This window comes from Poeciliopsis prolifica, unplaced genomic scaffold, assembly GCF_027474105.1.
Source record: "Poeciliopsis prolifica strain line A6 unplaced genomic scaffold, Auburn_PproV2 SCAFFOLD092, whole genome shotgun sequence".
In the NCBI taxonomy this organism is placed as follows: domain Eukaryota; kingdom Metazoa; phylum Chordata; class Actinopteri; order Cyprinodontiformes; family Poeciliidae; genus Poeciliopsis; species Poeciliopsis prolifica.
In genome coordinates this window covers 156650-183334 of record NW_026562467.1, presented here as the reverse complement: position 1 = coordinate 183334, position 26685 = coordinate 156650, and the positions used below count along the sequence as shown (strand labels likewise).

The 26685-nt window shown below is 41.1% G+C and overlaps 1 protein-coding gene and 1 pseudogene across 1 annotated transcript in view; one reads left to right on the top strand and one right to left on the bottom strand.

The window, feature by feature from the left end:
* LOC129353526 (multiple epidermal growth factor-like domains protein 10) overlaps window positions 1-15555 on the top strand; it is a 56068-nt pseudogene extending 40513 nt beyond the window's left edge.
* A 3649-nt stretch (window positions 15556-19204) lies between these two features.
* The window catches only part of LOC129353527 (lamin-A-like), a 32156-nt gene continuing 24675 nt past the window's right edge, over window positions 19205-26685 (bottom strand). The window contains 11 exon segments of the mRNA XM_055022880.1: window positions 19205-19946; window positions 21199-21233; window positions 21236-21350; window positions 22334-22393; window positions 22471-22590; window positions 23250-23308; window positions 23311-23356; window positions 23438-23741; window positions 24280-24500; window positions 25216-25341; window positions 25894-26064. Coding sequence (XP_054878855.1) covers window positions 19911-19946; window positions 21199-21233; window positions 21236-21350; window positions 22334-22393; window positions 22471-22590; window positions 23250-23308; window positions 23311-23356; window positions 23438-23741; window positions 24280-24500; window positions 25216-25341; window positions 25894-26064 — 1293 coding nt within the window. The 3' untranslated portion in view covers window positions 19205-19910.

The window sequence follows — 26685 nt, the reverse complement described above, 5'->3', positions numbered from 1 at the left end:
AGTTTTATGTTGCATGAATACTAACTGTGGAAAAAGAACAGCTCAAATAAATCCATAAAAATCCCTAAATGAAAAACACGTCCTCTATTAATAAAAACTGCGGCTGCGTCTTCAGTTCCGGTCCGTTTTTTCTCGCGCTGCTTCGGAAGCTGCAGGCCTGCAGAGCCTTCAGCGAATCGCTCAGTGATCTGGGGAATGTCTGTATAAACACAATCTGCTCCAGCTGAGATCCTCATTACTCGAGCTGCCGCGGTGTGAGCCGACCTTTGCGCTGTGCCACACAGAGAACAGGAGAAGTTGTGATTCTTTATAAACAGCAGGAGGCACCGTGCCGTCCTCCACCTCCCTGCTGTAAACACTGCAGCCGTGGTGGGGGTTCGCTTCAGGCCTAATTTGGTTCCATCCTGCACTCTGACGGATCGCCAGCGGAGATTATTGGCTTTTCAACGTCATGGTGGAGCAAACTGAAACCAGATATTTACATCCACCCAATACAAATATACAACATTTTGTCTGAAGTTTAATCAAAACAAACTTTTCTTATTTTAGCTTAGCAGAGTTGGGTAGTAACTGGTTTACTGAACTGCATTTACTTGAGTAACTTTTTAGAAAAAAATAATATTTATTGTTGTGTTCTTGTTCCACAGGCAGATTATTTCACTAGCAGTGGGCGATATTGCCCAAAAATTATATCACAATATATTTTAAAAAATACCTCAATAATGACATCACAGATGTTATTCCACATTTTCTTTTCTTTTTTGTGGGGATGTGGATTTTTTATATATACAGATCTGGAAAAAGTAAAAGACAACATTACCAGTTTGTCTTATTTTGCTCTTTATATGTTTGAGTAAAATGAACATTTTTCTTTTTATTCTATAAACTACTGACAACATGTCCTTAAACTTCCAAGCAAATATTTTGTATTTATTTGTAGAAAATGAAAACCTGTCAAAACAGAGAAAAAGATGCAGAGTTCAGAGGTCAGATAATGCAAACTACAAAATAGATAAACAGCAATATAAACTAATTAGTCTAATAAAAACAGTCTGAAATCAGCAAACATATGGAAATAAAAATACTTAAATTAAACACATTGTTATGGTTTGATTAGCATTGGTTTTACAAGATGTTTAAAAAAATCATGTTTTTCTTAAATCACAAATATTATGTGCAAAACTAAGAAATTAGCATCTTATGGTACAGCTTTTTTTTTACCACCCACGTTTTTATTCTGGTATTATCTTGAGTGATTTGATGTAGCTCAGCCCCAAAGTAACAAATCATTTTTCCTGTTTTGAGTGAAATAATCTGCCAAAGGACCAAGAACGTTCTGTCAATATTAAAACAACCTCCTCTGTTTTGCTGAAAAGTGTCTAGTAAGCTGTTTTTTTTTCAAGTGCACAAGAAACTAGACCAGACGTTCTTGCTAAGATCTCGTGTTTTTACAGTGTAGCTGCAGATGACAAGGTGATGAGAACTCAAATGACCTGCAGCTCAGACTGTCGACTGTCTGTTGCTCCCAAAACGAAGGATTGTTCAGCTTGAAATCTGTGGAATCGTTCTTGTCGCCCCTCCACGGGTTTCGTCAGCGTTACTGGAGATCATGTGTTCTCAGTGAAAACGCAAAGCCGTTGAAGTAACTGAGCAGAAATCTGAAGAATGCAGCTCTGACCAATCTGAGGACTTTTCATCATGAACTGAAATCCAAAACTTGTGTGAAACTCTGCGAGGAAGCAAACTCCTCCAGAGCCAATCGGTGATAGTCACCGCCAGGAGCTGGTCTTTACTGAAACCTCGTTGTGTGTTTCAGTTGGTAACCTGACACCGCAGAGACTCTAATCCTCCTGTTTCTGCTACAAGAGCAGCAGACGCCAAGTCCGTCAATGCTTTTCTGAAACGAATCTGATGCTTGTCGACATGAGGTCATAAACTCCTGCTGGGCAAGGCAGACTGTGACTGAGAAGAATTTAAAAAAACATTCAAATGACCAAGAAATCCCTGCAGGAAAGATACAAAGATAACACAGATCTTCAAGTTATTAGATTTTAACATGGTCAACAAAGGCTTATGAAATGACTAAAGCTGCAGTTTGTAATTTTGTTTTATACATATTTGTTAAAACCGTCAGCATATTGTGACAGTTTGTTATGAGACAGATAATCCATGGAAAGATCGATCTCCTCCATCTCCTCTGAGCTGATATTGCTGTCTGAAAAAAGCATCAAAATCTGCCAATCAGAGCCAGGAGGAGGGTTTTAGTGCTGTCAATCATCCTCAAGTACTCACTGTTGAATTTGCTGATGGTGGAGAAACAACTTACTGTTCTGGTCAAAGTGTTTATCTGCTATCATTGGTGGCTAAGCTAAGAATCTAGATCATAAAGTTACATACTACAGCTTTAAAGGGATCTATGATGCAAAATTCACATTGTTCTCATTTTTATGTTTCCATCTAGATTTTTACAGCTTCTAAAAACAAACCATTAACTTAATGGGTTCAAGTTTTTTGGTGTCTGGAAAATAAGCCATTTCAAAAACTTACAGAATATAAAGTCACAAAACAGCAGGGAGTAACTTCAGTAAAGCCCCCCATTATCTAGCAATCCCAGCAGAGCTCCAGCACCTTTGGTAAGCTGGTTTTATTAATGTTTGCGCTGTACAATGGGTACTGTAAAACACAAGAATGTTTTTGCTGTTGATTCACCATCCAGAAACTAGGGATATATTGATCAATCTGCCCGAGTTTTCTTAGCTTTGGAGGATCGATCGGTGATCGGCTGATTCTTACAAGTGAAGCCAATCTTATTTCCAGATCTTAGGTTCCTCAGCAACAGTCTAAAAATCAGCCAATGTCCTCTTCAGCTCTGCAGTGAGAGAGGTTTGACTGAAAGACCAGGTCATCGCTGCACATTTGAAGTTAATAGTCACCCCACTGTTACCAACTCAGAGACTTTCTCCCTACATTTAGTGACATTTCAGACAAAACCATTCAGACAAAACCATTGACTTTGGCCAAAATTGGGATTGGCAGGCCAAGCTTTTTAAAGATCAGCAATCAGCCAGAAAACTGCAATCCTACCAAAACAATTGACGCATTCTTTCTGGTTGTGCAGGAGGCTCTACTAATGCTTCTCAAAGATGTATGCTTGTATAATCTGTTTGCATTGACTGAGTAACCAAACTGTTGGTAGGCTCATACTGAGCGTTGTGTTTGTGTCCTCCAGCCTGCGACGACAGACACTGGGGTTCAGACTGCCGTAAGGACTGTAAGTGTGAGAACGGCGCGCTCTGCGACCCGGTCCGGGGCGTCTGCCAGTGTCCGCCCGGGTTCATCGGACGTCTCTGCGAGGACTCGTGTCCGGCCGGGACCTTTGGGAAGGGTTGCCAGCAGAAGTGCAAGTGTGGCAACGGAGGATCCTGCAACAAAGCAACGGGAGAATGCACGTGTCAGAAGGGATTCACCGGGACTTTGTAAGTTTAGCAACACGAGGAAACAGAGAGATGGGAAAATGGAAAACCTGTGTGTGAAAAACAAAGTCCAACCCCACTGAAAAGTGGGGTTGGATGCACCAATGACTTCTAAAAAAAGCTAGTTTTGTCACTTTACTGCTCTAAAGCAGCGTTTTCAAAATGAATACAAGTTAAAATAGACGACAAAACACTATTTTACAAATAACATGAGGAAATTGTCTTATAATAAATTTATCTGCTGGTGGAATTAGAATTTATTCATCAATATTATGGAAGTATTTGCTTAAAACAAGCACATATATCTACCTAAAATGAAACATGTAAGTTAGTTTAGCCTTGTGCAAATAACATATTTACACAAGAAACTTGATAAAACTACTTGTTTTTGCAAAAAGCGTTTATTGTGTCACAGGAGAAATTTAAGAAAACCCTTTCCAAATTGATCAAGTTTGATCCTGAAGCTGAAAATGGGAAAGTTTCTGAGAAGAAAAAGGCCGAAGGAACTGTCCAGCGGCTCTGCTGCGGGGAAACCTGCTGCAAAGTATTAGCTCTTCTTATCAAAAGAGGTGGAAAATGTATCTGTTTTATATTCACAGCTGAACTCATCGCCAACTACAATCACAGTAGTGAATAAAACGGAGACAATGTCAAATCAAAAGCAAGCAGCTGCTCGTTAGCAACAAACTTAGAGACACAAATTTCTGTGCATCAGTCAGAAAAATTTAAAATGCCTTTTAAACCATCTGAAGTTGAAGGGATTATTCAGCTCAGATTCGAACTTTACAATTCGAATCGTAAAGTTACCCAAAGAGCTGAGAATGAAACTCCATCCGAGACCCTTCAGTTCATCAGAGACCTTACAAGAATAAAAGCTTTTATCCTGAGGTTTGGGCTGCAGGGTGGGGCAGTGGTTAGCGTTTTAGTTTGCAATAAGAAGGTCTTGGCGTCACCAGGTTTCCATAGTAATCACTGTGCTTATTGCTAACATAAGCTGCGGTTTTTCTAAACATCTGCGGATTTTAACCAGGACCGGGTTTGATGTGAAACAATGGAGGTTACGTTTGAAAAAGCACCTCAGTCCCACTGTAAAGAGATGATGCATCAGGAAACTTTAACAGCAAATTAAATTATAAAGGTTTGTAGCTCAGACGCATTTCTCTGAACATCTGTAAAACGGAAAAAGGCTCCAAAGAGAAATTTTCATGTTTCTCGAGAAAATTTTAGAGCTTAATCTCAAAATTTCTATCTCTTGGGGGGTAAATTTATTCCTCTTTTTCTTCCTTACTGTGTTGGCCCCAATACGCTGACACAGAAAACAGAAATAATAAATAAAATACACTAAAATAATGTTATTTCACAGTTTCTCTCCCACTACTTATGAAAATAACGTTAAAATATTTTCAGGATATATATTTAAATAAAAAAACAAGCGCCATCATTGTTTTTTTTCTAACAATCCTGGTAAATTAGTGTCACTGAAATAGATGTATACATTTTATTGCACATTAATCTGCAAACTTTAATTATTAATCAGTTTTACTCAAGTAATTAAATAAAACCATTCAAGTAAAAGTAAAAACTACACCTTAGTAAAAAAAAACTCCTAAAAAGTTATTTTTTCAAAGGGTTACTGAACTCTTCAGTTGCTTGGGGTGTAATCTATTTTTAAGACTTTAAATCAATTCTGTGCACTTTGCAGTCTCACAGAGAACTTCTTTGAATCGCGTGTCTTTAATTTACAGCCGTTCAGGTTGGATTTGTGGATGTTTTTTCAGGTGCAGATTGACTGCCTGTGCTTAAGGTTCAAATATTAAATCTTAACATTTCCATTTTCAGAGCTAAAATGAACACAACTTGCTTCCTGATTTGGTATGAGGCATCTCTAAAGCACTCCAAGTATTTCTTAAGGGAGACGCTTTACTCGAGCTTCATTACAGATCGCTTCATTATCTTAATTTTCCCTGTAGGTAAGTCAGACACGGATCTTTTATGGCTTTAACGAGGGGCTGTTATGCATTTCTCCAACTTAATTTGAAGATGGAAAGACACCCCGATGGTCTGCTCCATGACTCATCCGTTACGCCCAGTTTTTAGCCGCCCCAGAAGACAAGTAAACAAAACTCTTCCCCACAATGCATTTACAGAGAGAGCCATCATCCTGCCAGCTTCAGACCGCAGCACCTCTCACTTTCAGGGAGGAAAAGCAGAAACTTGGCAACAATCAGGATGAGACACAGCGCTGTAGTGAGTTATGAATATTTGAAATGTGTCCATTTCACCTCCAGGATGTGTTCACAAAGTTGAAATAAAACAGGCACTGAAAGAAGAAACGGAAGCCGTTTCCCTTTCACATGTTCAAAACTCTTAGCCAAAAAAACAATTTAGCAATTATGGTGTTTCTCTTTAATAAGAAACAAAATAAAAATCCCATGTGAATCCCATTGTTCAGGTGAAAAAGATGCTGCAATATGATTTTCCAACTTATGTCCAAATTCTTCCTGGTTTGCATCCAGTTTGTTGATCACGTGACTCCGTGATGCAAAAAAAGTGTTTTATTGCAGTTTTGCAAAATAATTAAAATCAATACGATTGAAAAGCCATTTCATCCTAACATCAAATCTTTTTGATTGTATTTTCAGAATTGAAGTTTGTGCAAATCTACGTGCAGTTTGTGTAGCTATGAAATTAACGAAATTAATGCAAAATGCCGTCACAGTTCTGCATTAAAACTGAGAAACTGATCATATTAAATAAACCTGCATAATGGAAATTTTAAAAAAGTATAGAAATCTTTGCTCTAGGATGAGGTGGCTCTTTTAGTATTCTTCCCATAACTGTAATTAAACATTTTTTTGGGTTCACACCCATCATATCATCAACAACCGGATGTTACCACTGGTGAAGAAGACAACGACAGGAAGTGATAGGAGGATGATGGAGGGTTTTTTAAAGTGATTTATTGTGTAAAAACACTTACTCACTTATTCATTCACATCTCTTATTTAGCCCAAAACACCATAACTGTGAAATTGTGTTTTTTCTACATCAGCAGAAAATCTGCAAAGTTTTGCTCACATTTGTCAGAATCTAATGTCTCTTGATTGACATTGATTCACGATCAGCACCTCAACATTTGTATCGTGGTTTAAAAAAACAAGACAAAAACTTTATTCCTCAGGAATGTCCCCAACCTGTTTTATCCAGATCATGCATCGACTGTCTCTCTGTCACCCTGCAGCTGTGCGAAGACGTGTAAAGGCTCATGCCAGCCGAGATGCCCCTGCCAGAACGAGGGCCGCTGCAAGGGCAACGGGGTCTGCGCCTGTCTGGCTGGATGGACGGTACGTTCCCATCATCTCAAAGAGATCGAATCCAGATTGTGTGGATAAAATGCCTGGATTGAGTCCTGTAACACCGGCTTGGATCTAATACCCAGTATTGTTTGGCAGGGTGTGATCTGCACGGAACAATGCCCAGAGGGAAGGTTTGGGAAAAACTGCTCAGAGGAATGTGTTTGCCACAACGGCGCCAATGTGACCCTTTAACTGGACGCTGCCAATGTACAGAGGGTTTCACTGGCAACAGGTGGGATTGGAGAAAAGTCTGGGACATTTTTAAATGATGCTGCACGAAGCAACAGACTTCTTGGCATTTCAAACGGTCACGTCAGGGATCCCTCAAGGCTCTATTCTCATGTCCTTTTTATTTAATCTCCTTATAATCCCTCAAACTCAGATCACACCGTATGCAGACGTTTCCACAGAGTAAAAGATCAAGGTTAAGAACTACAGAGCATGTCTGACACTGATTTGTAACTGTGGACTAAGAAAACAGTTTTAGCAGACTTGTAAATTAAGAGCATCATCACTTGTTTGTTCAAGAAAATGTTTTGAAAAACTTTTAAGGCGCTGAATGATATTTGGCCTAATTCAGGTTTAACTAGGCAGCATTTAAGTTGAAAAGTTTGACATTTTCAATTTTCAACTTTTGAAATTTTTGAGTTTTGAAAGTTTAAATTTCTTATTTTCTTGAAAATTTCACAATTATTCTCAAAATTTCAGTTTCTTTCTAGCAATTTTTTGATGTTTGAAACAAAAATAATCTTTTTTCTTTTTAATTTCTGAGATTAGTCTCAATATTTCTGATTTGTTTCTAGCAAATTTTCAACTTATCAAACCCAGAAATGTCCAACAGATTGTGCAAGCAGGACTAAATCTTTAGCCTGTTTTTTCACCAGGATTGTCTCCATGAATCCATCTGTTTTGTCCTTCAGGTGTAATGAGGAGTGCACCGCAGGTACCTTTGGCCAGGACTGTAAAGGTGTGTGCAACTGTGCAAACGGCGCGCTGCTTCAACATCGACGGCAGCTGTCTTTGTGAGCCCGGATTCAGCGGGCCGCAGTGCAGGAACCGGATGTGTGCGCCTGGGAACTACGGCATGCACTGCGAACACAAGTGTCCTGTGAGGAGAAAACACACCGTCAGGTGGGAAGACCTGAATGTCAGCGTCTAAAGGTCGCCATGTTCAGCAGGATGACCTTTAACCTGAGTGAAGTTTCCACCCCTCCTTCTTCAAATCTAACAAAAAGGGTGTGAGATGCTTGTGTAGCAAAATGTTTTTGTTTGTGCCCGCCATCATTTTAAAGATATTAATAAAAAAGTCTCCAGAGGTCATCAGAGGTCAACCTCCCCACAGCTCACAAAATCAAACAAACTACATTTGTGCGGCAAAATTGTCGTTTATGCTGCTTAGGGTTTGAAAATGTTTATGATGACCCCGATAACCTCTGGACATTTTTTTTGAGTGTCTTTAAAATGATAGTGGCACAAATGAAGCTTTTTGCTGCACAAGCATTTGACACCAATCTTGTTAGATTTGAAGAAGGTGGTGCAACGACTTTATTAACCTGTTCAGGGATGTTTCACTGACCAGATGCCACCAAAACATGAGTGTTTATGATTTATAACTGGTAAAAAAATAAAACGATGTAGATATTTTTTTGTTTTTCTGCTGCTGCTGCTGCATTTTAACTGATTTTACATTCTGGTTCATCTCTTGGTTTCTGGGCTGCTGCCGTGTCTGCAGGTGGTAGAAAGGTTTCTGCCCTTCATGGTCTGATGTCTAAATTGTTAAAAGCAAATTGATTTGTGTCAGTGGGCCAAATGTAACCTAGCAGCGACCTTTGACCTCCTGCAGTGATTGGAGGAAACTGACCGGCTTTGCTGCTGATTTTGTCCCTCTGCAGCTGCCACCCAATGAAAGGCGAATGCATGTGCCAGCCGGGCTGGGCGGTCTGTTCTGCAACGAGACGTGTCCTCACGGTTTCTACGGCGACGGCTGCATGGAGCCGTGTCTGTGTGTGAACGGAGGCGTGTGCGACAGCGCCACGGGTCGATGCCACTGCTCCCCCGGATTCACGGTGATCCACATGGCGCCTGATTTTAAATCAATTTCCATCCTGACTTCTGGCATTTATTTTTATTTCATGTTTGCATCTTCAGGGCGTTCACTGCGAGAGTCCCTGTAAAAGCGGCACCTACGGGAAGAACTGCTCCCTGGAGTGCTCCTGCGGAAACTTCATCGACTGCTCCCCGGCTGACGGCACGTGCTTCTGCAAAGAGGGTGAGAACCTGTCAGGAAACATGAAACGTTCGCTGCCATTTTTAACCGCTCTGTTGCGCCTGCAGGCTGGCAAGGGCCAGACTGCTCCGTCCCCTGCGCTGAAGGCACCTGGGGCCCTGGGTGCAACGCCACCTGCCGCTGCACCAATGGCGCCAATGTGACCCGGCAGACGGATCGTGCAAATGCTCAGCTGATGGCAGGGGGCGCTCTGTGACCAGCCGTGTGGTGTAAGGCCTTTTCTTCACCAAAATGGGAATTTTGTATGTCAATCCAGACCTCAAACGGAACATTAAGACTGATGTCTGTAAATTCCAGATCTAAAGTCTCCACACTTCTTGTTCATTTATAACATGAAACAGTGATTGAGTTGGAAATTAGGTGAGATGTGATGGGTTCAGTAAATGGTCAGACTTACGTCTGATGGACCAGAGTCTCGGCCCATGTCCCAACAAACTGATTCACTAAAAGGAAGAGAAATGATAATGTCAGCCAGAGTTTGGTGTGATGAGCAGAGCAGCACGTCGATCAAAGAGATGTTACAAGACATGTTTACTGTGGTTTCTGTTTGCATTAATCTGTTTCTTGGACGCGCGGTGTGTCAGGCCGCCGCTGTGCCGGGCCGCCGCCGGTGTGCCAGGCCGCCGCTGTGCCGGGCCGCCGCCGCTGTGCCGGGCCGCCGCCGGGCCAGGCCGACAGGCTGCGCGCTCGGCCCGCAGTGCCATTGCAGCGCTTTGTCTGACCCCACAGCGGAGAGAATCCCCTGATGACTCTCTGCCCCTGGCTCTCGTTCTGCATGCAGATGGGCTCGTTCGGGCCGGGCTGCCTGAAGAGGTGCGACTGTGTCCACGGCAGCGGCTGCCAGGCGACCAGTGGGGCGTGCCACTGTCTGCCGGGTTGGACGGGTAAGTGACGACGTGCCGCCGCCGCTGCCAGGCTGGCGCTGGGTTCACAGGAGCCACAGGTTTTAACTGGCCCAGTCGGATCTGACAAACACAACATGGCTGAGTTAAAAAAGCAAAAATACAAATCAGATGAAATCAGACATTTGGTAGAAAAGACTCTTTTCTGAGCTGGAATGGTTGCAAATATGGGAGGAAAAATGCAAAAATTGTGTAAATTTTTCCTTTCACTTTTTTTTTTGGTTTGTTTTTCTTAATTGTCCTGGCACAAGAAAAACATTAACACGTTGTTCTCTTGTTCATTATAGCGCCTATAAAATAAATAGCTTTGAGATTAATCTTAAATGCCTCTACAACCCGGTAATAACCAGATAATTTATAAGGTAAAACAATAAGGCAGGTGTAATTTCTATTTCCCCTTTCTGCAGTTGTTTGTTTTCAAATATTACCATGCTAATTGTGCTAACAGGATGCTAATTTATGCATTCATCTCCTTTTCTCTTCATGATTGAAGAACAATGGATGAATGAGAGTCAGAATTATTTTGGGTTAAAGCCACAGTGTGTAAAGTGAACATACTTGTTAAAATGATCATTGTGTTGTAAATAAAAAATCAGGCAATCTGAAAAACATCTAGCTCCTCCATCTTCTCCCGGTGCTAATTAGAAACAACCAATCAGAGCCAGGAGGAGGGTCTTAGCGCTGTTAATCACCCTTATGCTCACACCCTCGTGCCTGTTCTCTGCTAAGCTAAAGTTGTTTCACCTCCACATAGCCTGCCCTGAATGCTAATGCTAGTTAGCATGGCCACTGATGACGGCGGATAAACCGTTTTCCTGGGACAGTACATTTTCTTTCTTTGTTTTGTTTTATACTACAACAGCAGAATAATTATTTAACACTGGAATTAGAATAAATTTAAAATTATTAGATTATTATCATCTGATGAGAATAACAACAGGCACCCATCTGCCCATGTTTTTCGTTTTTTTTGTTCTTTGGATGGATTGTACTGAAACAAATGTTGTTGTGCTTCTGCAATAACAAGAAAGATAATTGATGATGATCATTTAAAACAAACCCAAACATTTCCATTTACATGATTTATTGTTTTTCTCTTTTCTACTTGAAAACTGGATGATTAAAATCTTCAGTTTGGACCAACGAGCCCATCAGAATGAAGACAATTTGTTTCCAGATTCATTAATTTCATTTGTTTGTTTCTGTTTTTTTTTATTTTTATTTTGGACATTTATTATTTATGTCTTCCAATTCCAGTGTTAAATGTTAGAATTTAAAGTTTATTGATCTCTGAGAATGTCTTTTTGCATTATCGTATTACTTTAAGATGGTCCAAAAACAACAGTATTATTATTTATCGCAATAATTTATCATCCAGTGAAATTTGTTACTGGCCCAGTCACCACATGGTGAGTTTTAACAAATATGGAAAAAATGTATTTTTGTAAACGTTGATCACAGCAGCTTTACGTTTTCTGGGTCGTAACTGTGGGTTTATTTGCCTCCCAGGGCCGCACTGCAGTGATCCGTGTCCTGAGGGCTGGTGGGGCCCCCACTGCAACCACTCCTGCTCGGACCACTGTCCCAACAGCGACACGTGTCTGAGGAAAACCGGGGAGTGTGTGTGCCGGCCGGGCTACTGGGGCGCCGCCTGCCAGAACAGTGAGTCCGGCTCCCAACCGGCGGCGTGACGGACAGCCGCTCCGCTTGCTGCAGCTCTCCTTCCTGCGTTTCAGATTCGTCTGAGCGGGTGGGCAGCGTCATGGTCCCTCTGCCCCCGGGAGAGAGTGAGTCGTGGGCGCCATCGGCGGCATCGTGGTGCTGGTCCTGCTGGTGGTGATGCTGCTGGCTCTGCTGCTGCTCTACCAGCGCCGGCAGAAAGACAAGCAGAACAACACGCCCACCGTCTCCTTCTCCACCAGCCGCACCGTCAACTCCGAATACGCCGTCCCAGGTCAGAACCGAAACGTCACCGCAAACAGTTCACCTCCTCCCAGATTCTGGGCTCAAGTTTACCTCTGGAACCTTCAGATGAAACCGCACAATGAGGAATGACATGCAAAATTTTCTAGAAGAAACATTAAAATTTCTGAGCTCAAAAAGTCAAACATTAGCAAGAAAAAAACTGATATTTTGTGATTAATTTCATAATTGTTTTTAGAAAAAGCATTATAATTTTAGATTTTTAAAAGTAAAATATTTGCTAGGAAAATATCTAACATTTTGAAAATCATCTCAACAATTTTCTAAAAACTCAGAGACACTTCTGAGCTCCTAAAGTTGAACATTTGCAAAAACAAAAATAAATTGAGATTAGTCTTAGAAAAACCTGAAAATTTGAAAGTAAGTTGAAAATTTTCAAGAAAAAAATGAAAGTTTTTGAGTTGTAAAAGTTAAGCATTTCTAGAAAAAGTCAGCAATTACTCTCAAAACATCTGACTTTTGTGGAAGAAATTTGTACTTTGTTTCCACATTTATTGGCCCTGACAGGCTGCCGTACCGTTCAGGTGTGATCTGATTGAAAAGCCGCTGATGACGCCATCTTTGTTTTTCCTGCAGATGTTCCCCACAGCTACCATCATTACTACTCCAACCCCAGCTACCACACGCTGAGCCAGAACCGGCCGCCGCTGCCGCACCTCCCCAACAACCACGACCGCGTCATCAAGGTGGAGCCCCGCTCACTTCGCCCCTGCTGGGCGCCTTTCAGGGTTCTGATGGTTCCTGCTTGTGTCCAACAGAACACCAACAACCAGCTGTTCTGCAGCGTGAAGAACGCGGCCAGGGAGCGGCGCGGCCTGTTCGGGGTCGAGACCAACGCCACTCTGCCTGCGGACTGGAAGCATCACGAGACCCGCAAAGGTTCATATCTTTAAATGATGGCGGCACAAAGTTTGACACCAGTTCAGTTATATTTGAAGAAGGTAGAGGAGTTTAACTTCCCCCAGGTCGCTCACCATCTCACCGCTTGCTAAGCTAAGCTAGGTTGGTGGTATCAACTGACTGACTCACTCTTTGGTTACCTAGCAACTCTCTCACTCACTCTTTGGTTACCTAGCAACAAGTTGCTGAGTAACTTGCGCAGCAGCAGTTTCAGGTTTCAGCACTCTGCCTCCTCAGTGCTTAAAGATAAAAATGTCATGAAAACAGGATAAAACAGAAAAGATTAGCAGTATTTCAGATATTTTAATCAGTAATTATTGATATTGACTGATTTATTAAACCTCCACTGCATGTCTGATTGAATTCAAAAACTTTTCTCCTGAATCTGTCTGAAGTTTTCCCTTTTATTCCACTTTATTACCAGCCACATATTTCCTAATCTAGACCTGATATCAGACCATAAACACCCAGAACTTCATAAAAGCTGACTGGCAGCAGAATCCACCCACCTGCTGTTGATTTTAACAGCCTTTCTGCTTTTTATTAGCCTGACACAGATCGACTGAATGAAAGTGTTTCTGTTTACAGGAGCGTTTGGCATCGACCGGAGCTACAGCTACAGCGCCAGCCTGGGAAAATATTACAACAAAGGTAGTTTATCATCGCACTTTCTCTGCTTCCGTCTCCTGCTGCCCGCAGCCTCAATCATTACCGGTTTATGAGAGCCGGATAAGACGTGTCAAAAAGCATAAAGAGCAACATCTAACTGCACTAAACATGTTTATTTATCTTTTTAGGCCTGGATGGACTAACTCAACAGTTACTCTGTATCGATATTCTACATTGTTTTGTATTTCGGACCTTAACTATGTTAGGTGTTCTGATTGTGTTTTTTTGATGAATCCATTCTTAACCTGTTTGACTGCAACAGCATGGGGCCACTGTAGAGAGAAAAAACAGTAGATTCTCAGAAAAAGCAACTGGAATTTTAAGATTAATCTTGGAAATTTCCTAGAAAAAAATTTGGAAATTCAAAAAGTTGAAAATCTTCAATTTTTTCTGAGATTAAGCTCAAAATTTCAGATTTCTTTCTCAAAGACATGAGGGAATAGCTTAATAACATGACGTTTCAAAATGTGATTTTTTTGTTGCTGTTTTACAGTTTTTTGTCTGATTTTGTGTGAAGTACTTTGTGTTTAATGGTTTATAAATAAACCTTCCTGCCTCATTAAGAGCATTTAATGACCTGAGCGTTAAAGTGGACGGGTCTCTGGCGGCCGGTCTGCAGGGTGTTTAACCTCCTAACCGCTGGCTTTCCTTCATCCCACCTGTGAGCAGAGCTGAAGGACTTGGTGGCGGCGAGCAGCAGCTCTCTGAACAGCGAGAACCCGTACGCCACCATCAAGGATCTGCCCGGCCCGCCGTTCTGCCCCCCGGAGAGCAGCTACATGGAGATGAAGGCGGCCATGCCGCGAGAGCGAGCGTACACCGAGATCAGCCCGCCGCCGTTCAGCATGGCCACGCTGCGCAGAGGTGAGGTCCAGCTCCACAAAAACAAGAACATTTAGGAGTTTCAACAGTAAAAACTCTAAATTTTCAGATTAATGGTATTGCTGCAAAATTGTTTTAGAAATTTTAGAGTTTCAAAGTCAGAAATGTTTTATTTTTAAGTTTTCTGATTTTATAAAGCTCTCCTCCTGCTGTTGTATCAGAGCGGCAGAGCTCCCTGGGTCACGCCCCGCATGATGACCCCCAGAGCCATTACGACCTCCCCGTCAACAGCCACATCCCGGGACACTACGACCTGCCCCCGGTGCGCCGGCCGCCCTCCCCCCGGCCCGCCCCGCGCAGAACGCTGCAGTGAGAGCCGGAGAGGCGCCGCGGGTTCGCCCTCCTCCCTGAGGGCTGATGGAGAAGAGCAGATTGTTTGTTCTTCACCTACAAACTTAGTAAGGTCCTGTTTGAGGGCAGCACTGCCCCCCTGTGGCCAACAGACGGTACTGCTGTCACCAGGACTGAAGAACCAGGAAAACTGGTGACAGAGGAGCTTTACTGCGATGTGATTTCAGCTTTTATTTTGCTTTTCTGACTTCATTAAAGTAGAAAACATTAAAAGAAAAAAAAATGCAGCCGGCAGCTTCTCAAAAACTCTAAGGTTTTTGAAAATGTCATGAAAGCCAAAGCAAAGCGTCAAACTCCAGGAATATTGGGCCCAGAATGTGGATGAAAAACTCTGTACATATGGAAGTAAATATAATATCACCACAAGGAACATTGTAAATAAACAAACAGCTCTCCGGTTATTTACAGCTGGAGTATGTAACAGATATAAAAAATATTTTACAAATTGTTAAAACTGTCACCATGTCATGAGAGTCTGATATGACAGATAATCTGAAAGATGTTTTTTCACAGATTATTTGTCTCACACAACATAGTGACACTTTCAGTAAATATAAAAATATATATATTTTTATACTAGAACCTCACAGCTCAATTTTAAAAGTCAAAGCACAGTAAGGGTATTTTCACAACCAACAGTCTGGTAGATTTGATTCAATTTGGTAACACAATTTGAGACATTTGTTACATTTTCAGCTGCTTTTCACTTTCACACTGAGAGCAAACCCTTTAAAAAAACTCAAACAACCAGAGTGGCAGAGTTTAGCTGTTCTAGGATTTCTCCTGTTTTCTGACCACAGGTTATTTGTCCCATTAGAGCTGGACTCTCACATTTGTTATGGTTGTATTTACCCAGAATCCCCTGCGCTGCCGTTGACTTCCTGCTTTTGTTCGTTTGTTGTTCACATATACATCTGAACTGCAGAGTTCAATTCAACAAGGACACTAGAGTTCATTAGATTATCACCTCCCTAAACAAACTGGACTTTCTAAGCAGACTAAACAGGGCTGATGAAAACAGGGCATTATGGGTAAATACAACAAAACCAGATGCGTTAGCAGCAGAAATGCTTCCTGGTCTTTTCCCAAAGACAAAAGAGAAATCCTGACCGGCGCTGAAGTCTGATGCCGCTCCATTTTTCTTTTCATTTCAAGGAGAATAAAGTTGAGTTCAGTTTCTTCTTCAGAGGTTTTCATGGCATTTCCTTCAGTGGTTTTTGCTGCAGCGCCCCCGCAGGCGAGGAGGGGAACAGGTTTTTCAAATTAACTCAATGCAGTGTGAAAATGAACCACAGCAGCTGAAAATGTACCAAATGTTTTAATTTCCCAACCGAACCGAGTCAAGCAGACTGTTAGCTTGAAGCTGATCCCAGTTGGTTTGTTTTTCTCAAACCGTTTTGGAGAACAAACCCGAGGTCCTCAGTGCGATTCAGACTTTCTCAACTCAACATTTCAAGGTTTGGGTTATGGGCCTTGTGACGCCATTCATCATGCTGGATAATCACCAAACTTTTGATGGATTGTTTTTTTTCTTTGGAAGAAGTTGCTTTACCTTTAACTTTTGATCCAACTCTATCTTGGGAAAACGTCTTCTGAGAAGAACCAAACATGGATTGCAGACATCAACTTTTCCACCCTCTTCAGCTCATTTTCAGAATTTCTTCTGTCCTTAACGGACCAGAAACGGAAGTTTTCGTCCGTCTGTCTGCAGCTCTGCTGCAAACGTTGAGCAAGCTCTGCGCTGGTGGCAACATGAATGACTCTACAGCAGCTTCCAGAGGTTTTCTGCAGCTCAGGTTCTCAATGTGAACTTATTGAGAATCCAGAAACTTTCCTCCAGCTGCAGAGTTATTATTACTGTTTTAATGGGAACAGAAATAAACAACACATCAGTAATCTGCTAATTAGATGCACAAGTTTACAGCTGGACTTTTCCTGAATGGAGTTAGATTCACTTAGTGTCAAGTGAAAATAGTTTTATGAAACATTTAATGGTGGAGTGTTTTGCAAGTAAGACATTTTCAACCCTGAAGCTGTAAAGGTCACATATTAGAGCCTGGAGCTTCTCCTGCATCCATTAAATGTCTAATGTCATTTCTCAACAAATTAACTTCTATCAAGTTCATAACTGATGAATATTACAGAGCAGGTCTGTTACCTACAGCCTTTGGTTAAATAAACCGTTTCTGTAAAAGAGTTCAAACATTTTACTGACTCAAATGATTGGGAGAAATGTACAAAAACTGACTTAAAAACTCCACATTCCTTCTGTTTTTTTTTTTTTTTTCATAAATGATGTTCTCAGAGCAGTCAAACCTTTTCAGGATTTTAACACTTTAAATTCTGGCTTCAAATTTTATTCATTACCAAAAAAAAAAAAAAGAAAAAAGTGTCTAATGTCTAAAAGTATATTTGACTACACTATGAATCATAACCATTGATTTCCATCATTACAAACTGCAAAACCAAATCTTAAAGTATTATTTAGTTTCTACTGCAAATAACTTTAAGACAAATGGTAACTTGATGGGCTTGTTTCAAATCCAATTATTCAATGAAAAATGTACTTAAAACAAGTTCCTGTATGCAGTTGAAATGCAAGTTAATTTTATTTCATGTGACAAACGAGAACCAAATTAATTAAGATTCTGTTTTTGCAGTGCAGTTTAAGAAATTATTTTTGTCAGTGTTGCATTTTGAAGAAGTGACATTAGAAATAAAGTGCCTGCCTTCCTGCAGTGATCATGGAGATGTGTGGCCACCAGGGGGCGCCAAATGTTCCTGAATATTCATTATTTGGCATAAAGTTTCTATAGAGCAGATTTGATGTTTTCAGTTAAAAACAATTTCTCTGATTCCACCTGAATGTACTTTGTGTTGTAAATATTTTTGGACATGTAATCTTGTTTCTGAATGTAACTGTGGGTACATGTATGTGTTTGTATGATGCAAATAAAAATGTTCGCACTTTTTCAGCTGGTGTGATCAACTGGAGGAAAAGAAACCAGTGGGAAAAATAGCTTTTATTTGGCTTCATTTTAGAAAACAAATACAATTACAGCAAGTCAAAGCATGGCATTTTGTTTCTGATCATTTCTCCACTTTAAAGGGAGGAAACACTTTGACATCAACAGATTTGGGTAAAATTTGAGACGTTTAAATGGGACAAACATCTTGTCTGAAAAAATAACTTCTCTATAAATGATCTTAACATAAAAACATGGTCAAAACTAGATCTTTGCTCTTTCAAACGGAGGTCATGGGGTGTTTTTAGAAGGTTGCTGAGGCACTTTAGGGTTTTAAAATAAAATATTTTTGGCCTGAATGACAAATCAGACAAAAAAAATCCATCAAGTATTTTCTGTGCTGATAAACTGTAACATGGAGTATAAATGCATAAAGCTGCCAAACTACAGTACAAATCTACCTGCTTTGCATACATGCTGCAGACCTCTAAAAGCAGTGCGAAAAGTCCTAATCCCAAAATTATTTCTAAAGATGCAGAGTTCAACTGGAAAAAAGAAAGAAGCCCTTGTGACCGGTTTTACAGAGCGACACAAACCGAGGAGGAGGAGGAAGAGGAAGGCTGACTGTCACAAGACCGAAGAATTATGTGAGCAGAGAAAGTTTCTTTCCTCTGATTTAACTCCTGCAGCTTCCTGTTCACTTTACTCAAATAAATCCAAATAAATTAATATTCTCAGATTAGAGTCACTGGAAATTAAACATCTAGAACTGGTTTCACTGGTTTCACATGCAGTCCAGCGATGGGAAGAACTGGATCTAAAGGCATGTTGAGAACAGAAGGAAAAGTCACAGCCGGCAGTTTCTGGAGCATCTGACAGTCAGACAGCGGCTTAAAGCTGCAGTGGGCAACTTTTATATATATATGTAAAGAAGTCTTCTTTTTTTTTTACATTGTTGAGATGATCGAAGACAAATAATCTGTGAAGAAAAAAAAAAAAGGGCTCTTCTGCTTTCTCCCAGTGATACCTGCAGAAACTCAGTCAAAAACACAGCCAGGAGGCGGGACTCAGCGCATGAGGTGATTGACAGCGACAAGACCCGCCTCCTGGCTCTGATTGGTTGGTTTTGACCAGAAGCAGTAAATTTCTTTAGAGCGTAATGGGAAGCACTAGATTTTATTATTTTTACAGATTATTTGTCTCATATTAAACTGTAATGATGTGGCGATATTTTTATTAAATATGGGAAGAACATATTTCAGTGAAAGTTACGTACTGCAGCTTTAAGTGGAGTTTGATTGGGTCACGTTGGGGGTTTGAATGCAGGTGCTCTGTTGTAACGTGGAGCGCAAATATTTCACAACAACTTTGTGTTTTTTTGGAAGGAACAAACATTAGCAAGATGCCAGCAGCCAGCCTCCTTTAAGCTGCACTGCTGCAGGGTTTCCTCCATTTTCTGACCTTCTCTCCCTGTCTGGACTGTCAGATGCTCCTGCTACTGCCTGATCAGCGCTTGTGGACCAGCTGAACCACGCTGTGCTTAGAAAGAGGAAAATAAAGCAAAACATCAGAGTTAAACTTTTTCTGCAAACCAAGCCATGTTCTGTAGATGTTCTAAAGTAGAAGCTGAATTTTATCTGTGCAAGCAAGTTTAATTTGATAAATTCTACGCACCACCGCTGCATGACTACGTGGCCTAAAGCAAATATACAAGATGCTTGTTTAAAAACCTGAGCCAACAGTCTTTTCTTTGGAGGATTGCATATACACATGGAAACGATGCCGTTCCAGCAAACAAAGTGTAAACAGAAGTCTTCAATCAGCATGATTATTAAAGCTCTGGGTTTGTTCGCCAGCTGTGTGCGTTCAGCGGCGGCAGCGAAAGCCCGGACTGGACCGGACCGGAGCGGAGTGTGCAGACAGAGCGCAGGCCAAAACAAGACATGCAGGAAAAATGAATTCAACATGAGGAAATGTAGACATCCTGAGCCCAAAGCCCAAAACCATGAAGCAGATCCAACCTGCACATTAATCTGGATACAAAACAGAAACAAATTATCATATAAAAAAATAAAAATGGATCCTGATGGTACAAAAGGATCCTGCTCTGTGGTGCGTTTGGATGAGGTGCTCTTTGGTTTCTACATGATGGAGCAGTTCTCCGGCTTCATGCCACCCTACAGGAGAAAACGACAAAAAATAAAAATAAATATTTACTCTTATGCTTAAATTTTAACAATACGTTGGATGACTTTTCTTGTAGGAGCCTTCTGAGTCAGAACGAGTCTCTGAACGCGAACGATCAGAAAAAGGTAACAGGCTTTTGGCAGTTTGGTGTAAATAAATGTTTTAGTACTTTCAATTTAATAATGCTGAATTTTACATGATTAACATGAAGTGTTGCTTCATTTGGACACAAAATGAAAGATTTTCATTGTGTCTTTCAGAAAAAACTGAATATTTCACCCAGAAACGGCCCAGAGCTTTTCCCTGAGGGAGAGATCAGAGCGGCAGCAACAAACAGGAAGGCTTTCCCTTTTCTGTAGCTGCTTTTAGCTTCACTTTATTAACTAGATCATTAACTTCAGACTTAAGGTTCAATTTGTAAACCAATCAGATTAAATAGATTTTTTTGCACCAGAATTTTATTTATTGTGAAATGATAAAGAGAAGCTACTGTAGCAGCTAAAACACTAAATCTTAAACATTTCTGTTACTTTCTAGTGCAAATGTCTCAATCCACTGGAAATAAGACAAAACTAACCTTTAAGTAACTTTTCATAAAGATATGAGGACTCGTTTTAAGACAATAAATGTTTAATGCTGATGGAAAAGAACTAGTTCTATTATTTCACTTATTGCTATATGACATAATATCAAACTATTAATGAATTACAAGCATCTCCTTATAAGTTAGTGAAAACTTTGACATTGATGAAACATTGATAATTCTATTGGTAGATTATTTAACTCGAGACATTTTTCCCATGTTATATGTGAAATAATCTGCCAGTTTAATTAATACTTCTTTATTTTGAGCTATTAAGGAAATATTTTCTTAAAAAGGAGCTCCTGTATCTTGCTGAAAGTTTTAACTTAGCTTCGTCTTATTTAATGTGTAACAAGTTATTTGCTTTAGAAGCTAAAGGAAAATGCATTTTGTGTTTTTGCTGTGATTCTGTTAAGTTTCCCTCGGATGTTTTTACAGACAGAAGCTAAAATGAAAACACAAACTTACATAAATGAAGATTTGATCAGTTAATGGGTTTAAATGGAGCGAGGGACATTGTTGCATTATTTAAATAGTGGATTTACTTTGATTTTGTTAAAAAAAACCCTCCGCAGTGACTGAGTGCTTCTGGTTTTCACCAGTTTATTGAAACCAGTTCTGGTTCTGCTGGGAAGTTGACCAGAGGAACTGGGCCGCACCTGTCTGGGGTCGTTGGTTCCCATGAAGGAGGATGTCCTATGAGGCCGTCCAACCCGCCGGAGCGATCCGACGTCTGGCCACACGAGTCGCAGATGACCGTGCGGCTACGCAGGTTGTACTCGTTCTCTGCGCCGCTGGTGCTGTGGGCTCCCTGCAGGGGGCGCCAAACAACAAACAAACATTATGACCAACAAGCATCTTCAGAGATATTTTCTTTGGACCGATGTTTATATTTTATGATATTAAACTGCTTGTTTAACTAGATAACTTACAGTTTTTCTGCTTCAGTTGAATAAGAGACATTTCTCCACATAATAACATGATTCAGAATTGTTTCCTTTTAAAAGTGAGTTGTTTAAAGTTTATCACTACTTTTCTAGGGAACTATAACTGTGACAGCAATTACAGTCCCACAAACACTGATCTTAAAAATTATTCCAATCATATAAAGTAATCTGAACTGCATCACTAAACTGGATCATAACACATCTGCATTTAATTATATTTCAAATTTATTGATGTTTTTCATTGCAGCAATGAAAAATATAGTAACTAACAATCCAGACAACATGGAGTTTTTAAAATTTTTTTATTTAAATGTAATGAACTGGATTTCATTATAATGATAAATCAGAATGATAATTCATCACGATACATGATTAACAATACAATAAGTACCAACCCTCTTCAATCACTGCAGAAATTACAGACTAAGCTTAAGTTTGAAAACTGAAGCGTTTCAATATTGACTAATTTTATTGATTAGTTTTTGGTTTCAAGTATCTGAAATAGCACCAGTTTTCCCTCCAGACCGTTGAAGCTGTTTTGATCTAAACTGTTGCTGCGCAAGTTACTTTAGTTGTTGCTAGGTAACCGGAGACTGTGCAAGTTGCTAGGCAACAAAAGTGCAAGTGAGTTGGTTGTCTTTAGCCTTGAAAGCTAAAGTCTCTCCTCTGCCTACATTTCCCAGAATGCTGTGCGCTTCGAGATCGGAGTTCAGTGCATATTTTAGCAGATGTATTATTTATTCATATTGTGATTGATTTAGTTTTTTGTCCAGCCCAGTATTGAATCCAGACAGGGAAACACAGCTGCTCCTCACTTAAAGCCAAATGTTAGAGAGGAAGAGTTTACCATGTCATCATCATCTTCATCCTGGAACAGGGTGCGCGTCACTTTCCTGGAGGCCATTTCCTGTTGAAGGATCAAAGAGAAAACGGTTCAGGTTTTGAAACAAACAGAAAATGACTGAAATGTCGGATCTGGCCGACCTCTCCGGCGGCGCTGATGAGCATGGTCTGCAGGAGGTCACCGCTGCCCCAGGACGCCTGGTTCTTCCACACCAGATCAGTGGGCGGGTTGTGGGTTCCACCACCAGAAGCCGCCCAGACCTGCACAGTTCGGGACCAATTCAATCACAGCTCGGTTTGAACGGCCAGTGTCATGTTGTTCCAGGTACATGGTGCCATTTTATAGCATAATCTGATTTACTATGTTACCTTCGAAATGCTACATGCATCAAATATGACTAACAAGAAATTCTAGTTCATAATTTAACACTTTGAAAATTTGGGCCTCTGTCTCTTTAAAGCTCCTGCTCTTTTGGAAACTCTGCCTTCAGGAAGTCATTGCTCCTCTATTAACCCTTTGACTTCGGTTTTACAAGCGCTGCACTGAGAAGTACCTCCAACAGGTGTTTGCTAATTGCTGCTGGCTAGTCTGAAGGAGTCTGACTAGACTGGGGGAGGAGCAGCGACTTGAAGGCGGAGCTAGGTTCACTCAGGCATTTTGCAGAGATGAATAGTTGATTTAAGAATTTCTCAAACATGAATAAAATTTGTTTCTGATGATTTAATATTATAACATGAAATGAAATAAAAAAACAAAAACTTTGTTTCGTCTTGTACTTTTTTCTTAATTCTTTTACTATTTTTGAGTTAGAATTACAGTATGCTCACAGTATGGCGTATCTGGTAATAAATCTATTCAGTTTTGTACAGAACTTCCCTTTAACAGAGTAAAAACCAGCCGACCCGGGCGTTGGACTCACCGTCACGGTGGATCCGGCCTTCATGGTGAACTTGCTGGGGAACTTGTAGACGATCGGGTACCGCTGCCGACTTGCCTCTTCAGCTGCCAGTTTCCCAGCGATTGATCCTGACGAGAGTGAAAATGTTTATGGTCTTGTCAGTTGGGTGTAATTTTCAGGGTCTATAAAGTCTGCGAGCAACTCGTTACCTCGTCCGCCTTGTTGCTCAGACGGATGAACTTGCCCTCCAGGTCCACCTCGTCCACGGTGATGCGTCCGGTGGCGGAGGCCTGCTGGCTGATGCGGGTCTTGGTGACGGTGCCGCCCACCACGCTGGACGTCTCGCTGTCGTTGTCATTCAGGCGGCGCTTCTTGCTGGCGCTGGACGAAGTGCGGCTGCTGGAGGCGGCAGCTGCCGCAGCAGAGGAGAGGAGCAGGCGACCTGCGTGGCCCGACCCCGAGGACCGGGTCACTGTGACCTTAGAGGAGGAGGAGCCGGGAGAGAGGCGGAGCCTGGCGGAGCAGAGGAGTAAAAAACAGCTTCTTTAACTGATTGTTTACAGAACAATGAAGGAAACCGTCGCTTCGCCTCGTTGCCGGATAAACTTGCCGACTGAGCAAATTCACCTGGAATTTATCTAGAAAAATTGATTCAGGAAAAGCAAAAATATTTTCAAAATTAGCAAAAGAGCTCAGCTAAAATTTAGCTATGCTATTAGAATAGCAGAAGCGTACCAAACTGTGCATCGCTAACCAGCGACTAAAGGGTAGTAGTGGGAAATATAGAGTTAAAGTAGCCAAGTACGCTAAACGCTTTCAAAGTCAGCAAAAGCACAAAAAATTAGGAGCTTTTAAAGAGACAGAGGCCCAATTTCTAGGCATTAAATCAGCAAGTCAAATTGTTTTTGAGTCATTTTGGATACAACAACTAAAGGCAAGAGTTATTTGATTATGCTATAAAATGACACCATGTGTGGAAAATCCACTGGCTTTCCTGCAGCATCATCTTCCCCCGTCTCCTCCTCAGAAACACATCCATGTGTCAGCTCACCTCTCCTCCTCTCCCTCCAGCAGCTTCCTGTACGCACTGATCTCCATATCCAGGGCTAGCTTGATGTCCAGCAGCTCCTGGTACTCGTCCAGCTGCTGCTGCATTCGGGTCCGGATCTCGGCCATGTCGCGGTCCTTGTCCTCCATGCGGCGCCGCATCATGTCGCGCTCCCGTGCCATGGACTCCTCCAGCTCCCGGACTCTGGCCTCGCTGGCCGCCAGCTGCCAGAGACACGAGGGTCAGTCAGAGGAAACGCATCGCCGATGGGCCCATTACTGAACCAATTACTGAAGCCAAGGAGTCACATGACTCAGCGTGAGTCACATGATCGTTCTGCAGCGACCTTCATCAGGGAATCAAATTATTTTCCACCCGATGCAGCAGACATTAAATGGGATAAAATACATCATAAAGTATTTAAACTACGTCTCCTAATTGCAGCAGCAATTAGTGGTATGTAAATTGAACTGACCAATATAACAACTTCATTTAATTCCCTCCTGCATCTGGACAGAAACCAAACTGGAAGAACAAATATTTTATACAAATCAAAGTATCAGGAGTTTTCTCCACTTTAATTTCAGACATATTTCATAGAAATCGGTAAACAAAATGAGTTCTGCAAACATTTTGGATTCCCACTCATTTAGCATCAGAACAGTTTGTTTGTGTGGCTGCAAGTCCATTCATGGTGATGCTGCCTGAAAGAACACGTCACTACACTAATATCTTAGAGACAAAACTAACTTGGCAAAAAACTGTTCAGCAAGAAAACAGTTTATTTCAAGTCAGCAATTCTTTACTTTGAAACCAAAGATTATTTCACTGACAAGAATTTTTTCCCATGTCATTAATGAAATAATCTGCCATTGGAACTGAACCTTCTGACCAAGAACACTTGGATGAGACAAAGCTGAGACATTGAGGAAACGGTACCTGTTTCTGCAGCTGGGTCAGCTGGACCGTCATGCCCTCCAGACGGACCCGGGTCTGCTGCAGCTCCTCGTGAGCCTCGCCCACCAAGTGGTTGTGTCTGTCCGCTGACTGGCGGGCGTTTTCCAGCTGCAGCACGGAGACGGACAAACAGAGAAAAACAAACCTCTGACTTTCATCTCGTCACTTAAAACCCCTCAGTTTGGAGGGTTTTCATTTACTGTCAATTATTTTTCAGTATTTCTATGACAAATGAATGTAGAAAAAAACAACTTTATAATTGCACCATTAGATAAGAAATTTAAATCACAAGTGCATAAGTTTTAAGCTATGTTTAAAACATGCATAAGTTTTAAACTTATGCACTTCTTTTCAACATTTTCAACAGATTTTGAAAATAAAGTCACTAAATGAAAACACTATTTATGAAGTCCTCTAGTGTCCCTGAGCTTTAACAGTTGTGTGGTTAAATATTTTATTTTCATTATTATATTAATATCAAAAATTTTAAAGTTGTTGCATTTTAAGAAGTACCAATTTGTTAAATTGTAGTTTTATCAACACATTCTGCTGTTTGAGGACATCAACGATTCTGATGTTGCCTGAAATCAAAACGAGTTTAATCTCCTGGATCTAAGAGATGAATCTGTGTTAATGAGACGTTGCGGCCTGTGATCCCACCTTGGAGTGGTAGGTCTTCTCCAGCTCCTCCTTGTAGAGGCGGACCTGGTCCTCGTGCTGCGTCCTCAGCTCGGTCAGCGCGGCGGCCAGCTTGCTCTCAAACTCCTGCTGCCTGCCGCTGTCGATCTCCACGATGCGAGACTCGTGTCGACGCTTCGACTCACGCAGCTCCTGCAAAGAAACACAAACATTCAGAGACGCTGACAAAACCCAGATCATCTGCATTTAAATCATAATAATCTGAGGCCTCGTAATTTAACTGGATTGATCAGCCGGATGAAATGACTTCTTAGGAGCTCCAGCAAAAAGTCCATAAGCAGATCATCACATTTAAACAGAATTTTTATTCACGTTTCACAACAAAAACAAAACTGAAAGATTAAAATGCAATTACAGAAAGAAATGGTGAGTCACAGCAGCAGGTTTTCAAGAGAAATCAAGACGGAAGACGATAGAAAAAACACATTTTCTTTTCACATTTTTCCAAATTCAAAAAAAGTCAGAATTCTGAGATTAAAGTGCAAATTCTAAGGAAAAAAGTCAGAATTCAGTAATTAAGCTACAAACTCTGAGATCAAAGACAGAATTTCTGAGAAAAAAAAATTTAAGTTTGAGATGAAATTAAATTTCCAAGTCAGTTTTTAATTCCCCGTCATTTGTGATCCTGTTCTGCAGAAGTCAAAGTTGCTCCCATGTAACATGGGAGCAAATCTGGAGGAGGAGATGCAGAACCAGCAGCCGCTTTTTGGAAGCGAACAAACTGCCTGCAGAAAAACAGACGAGACGAGGAGC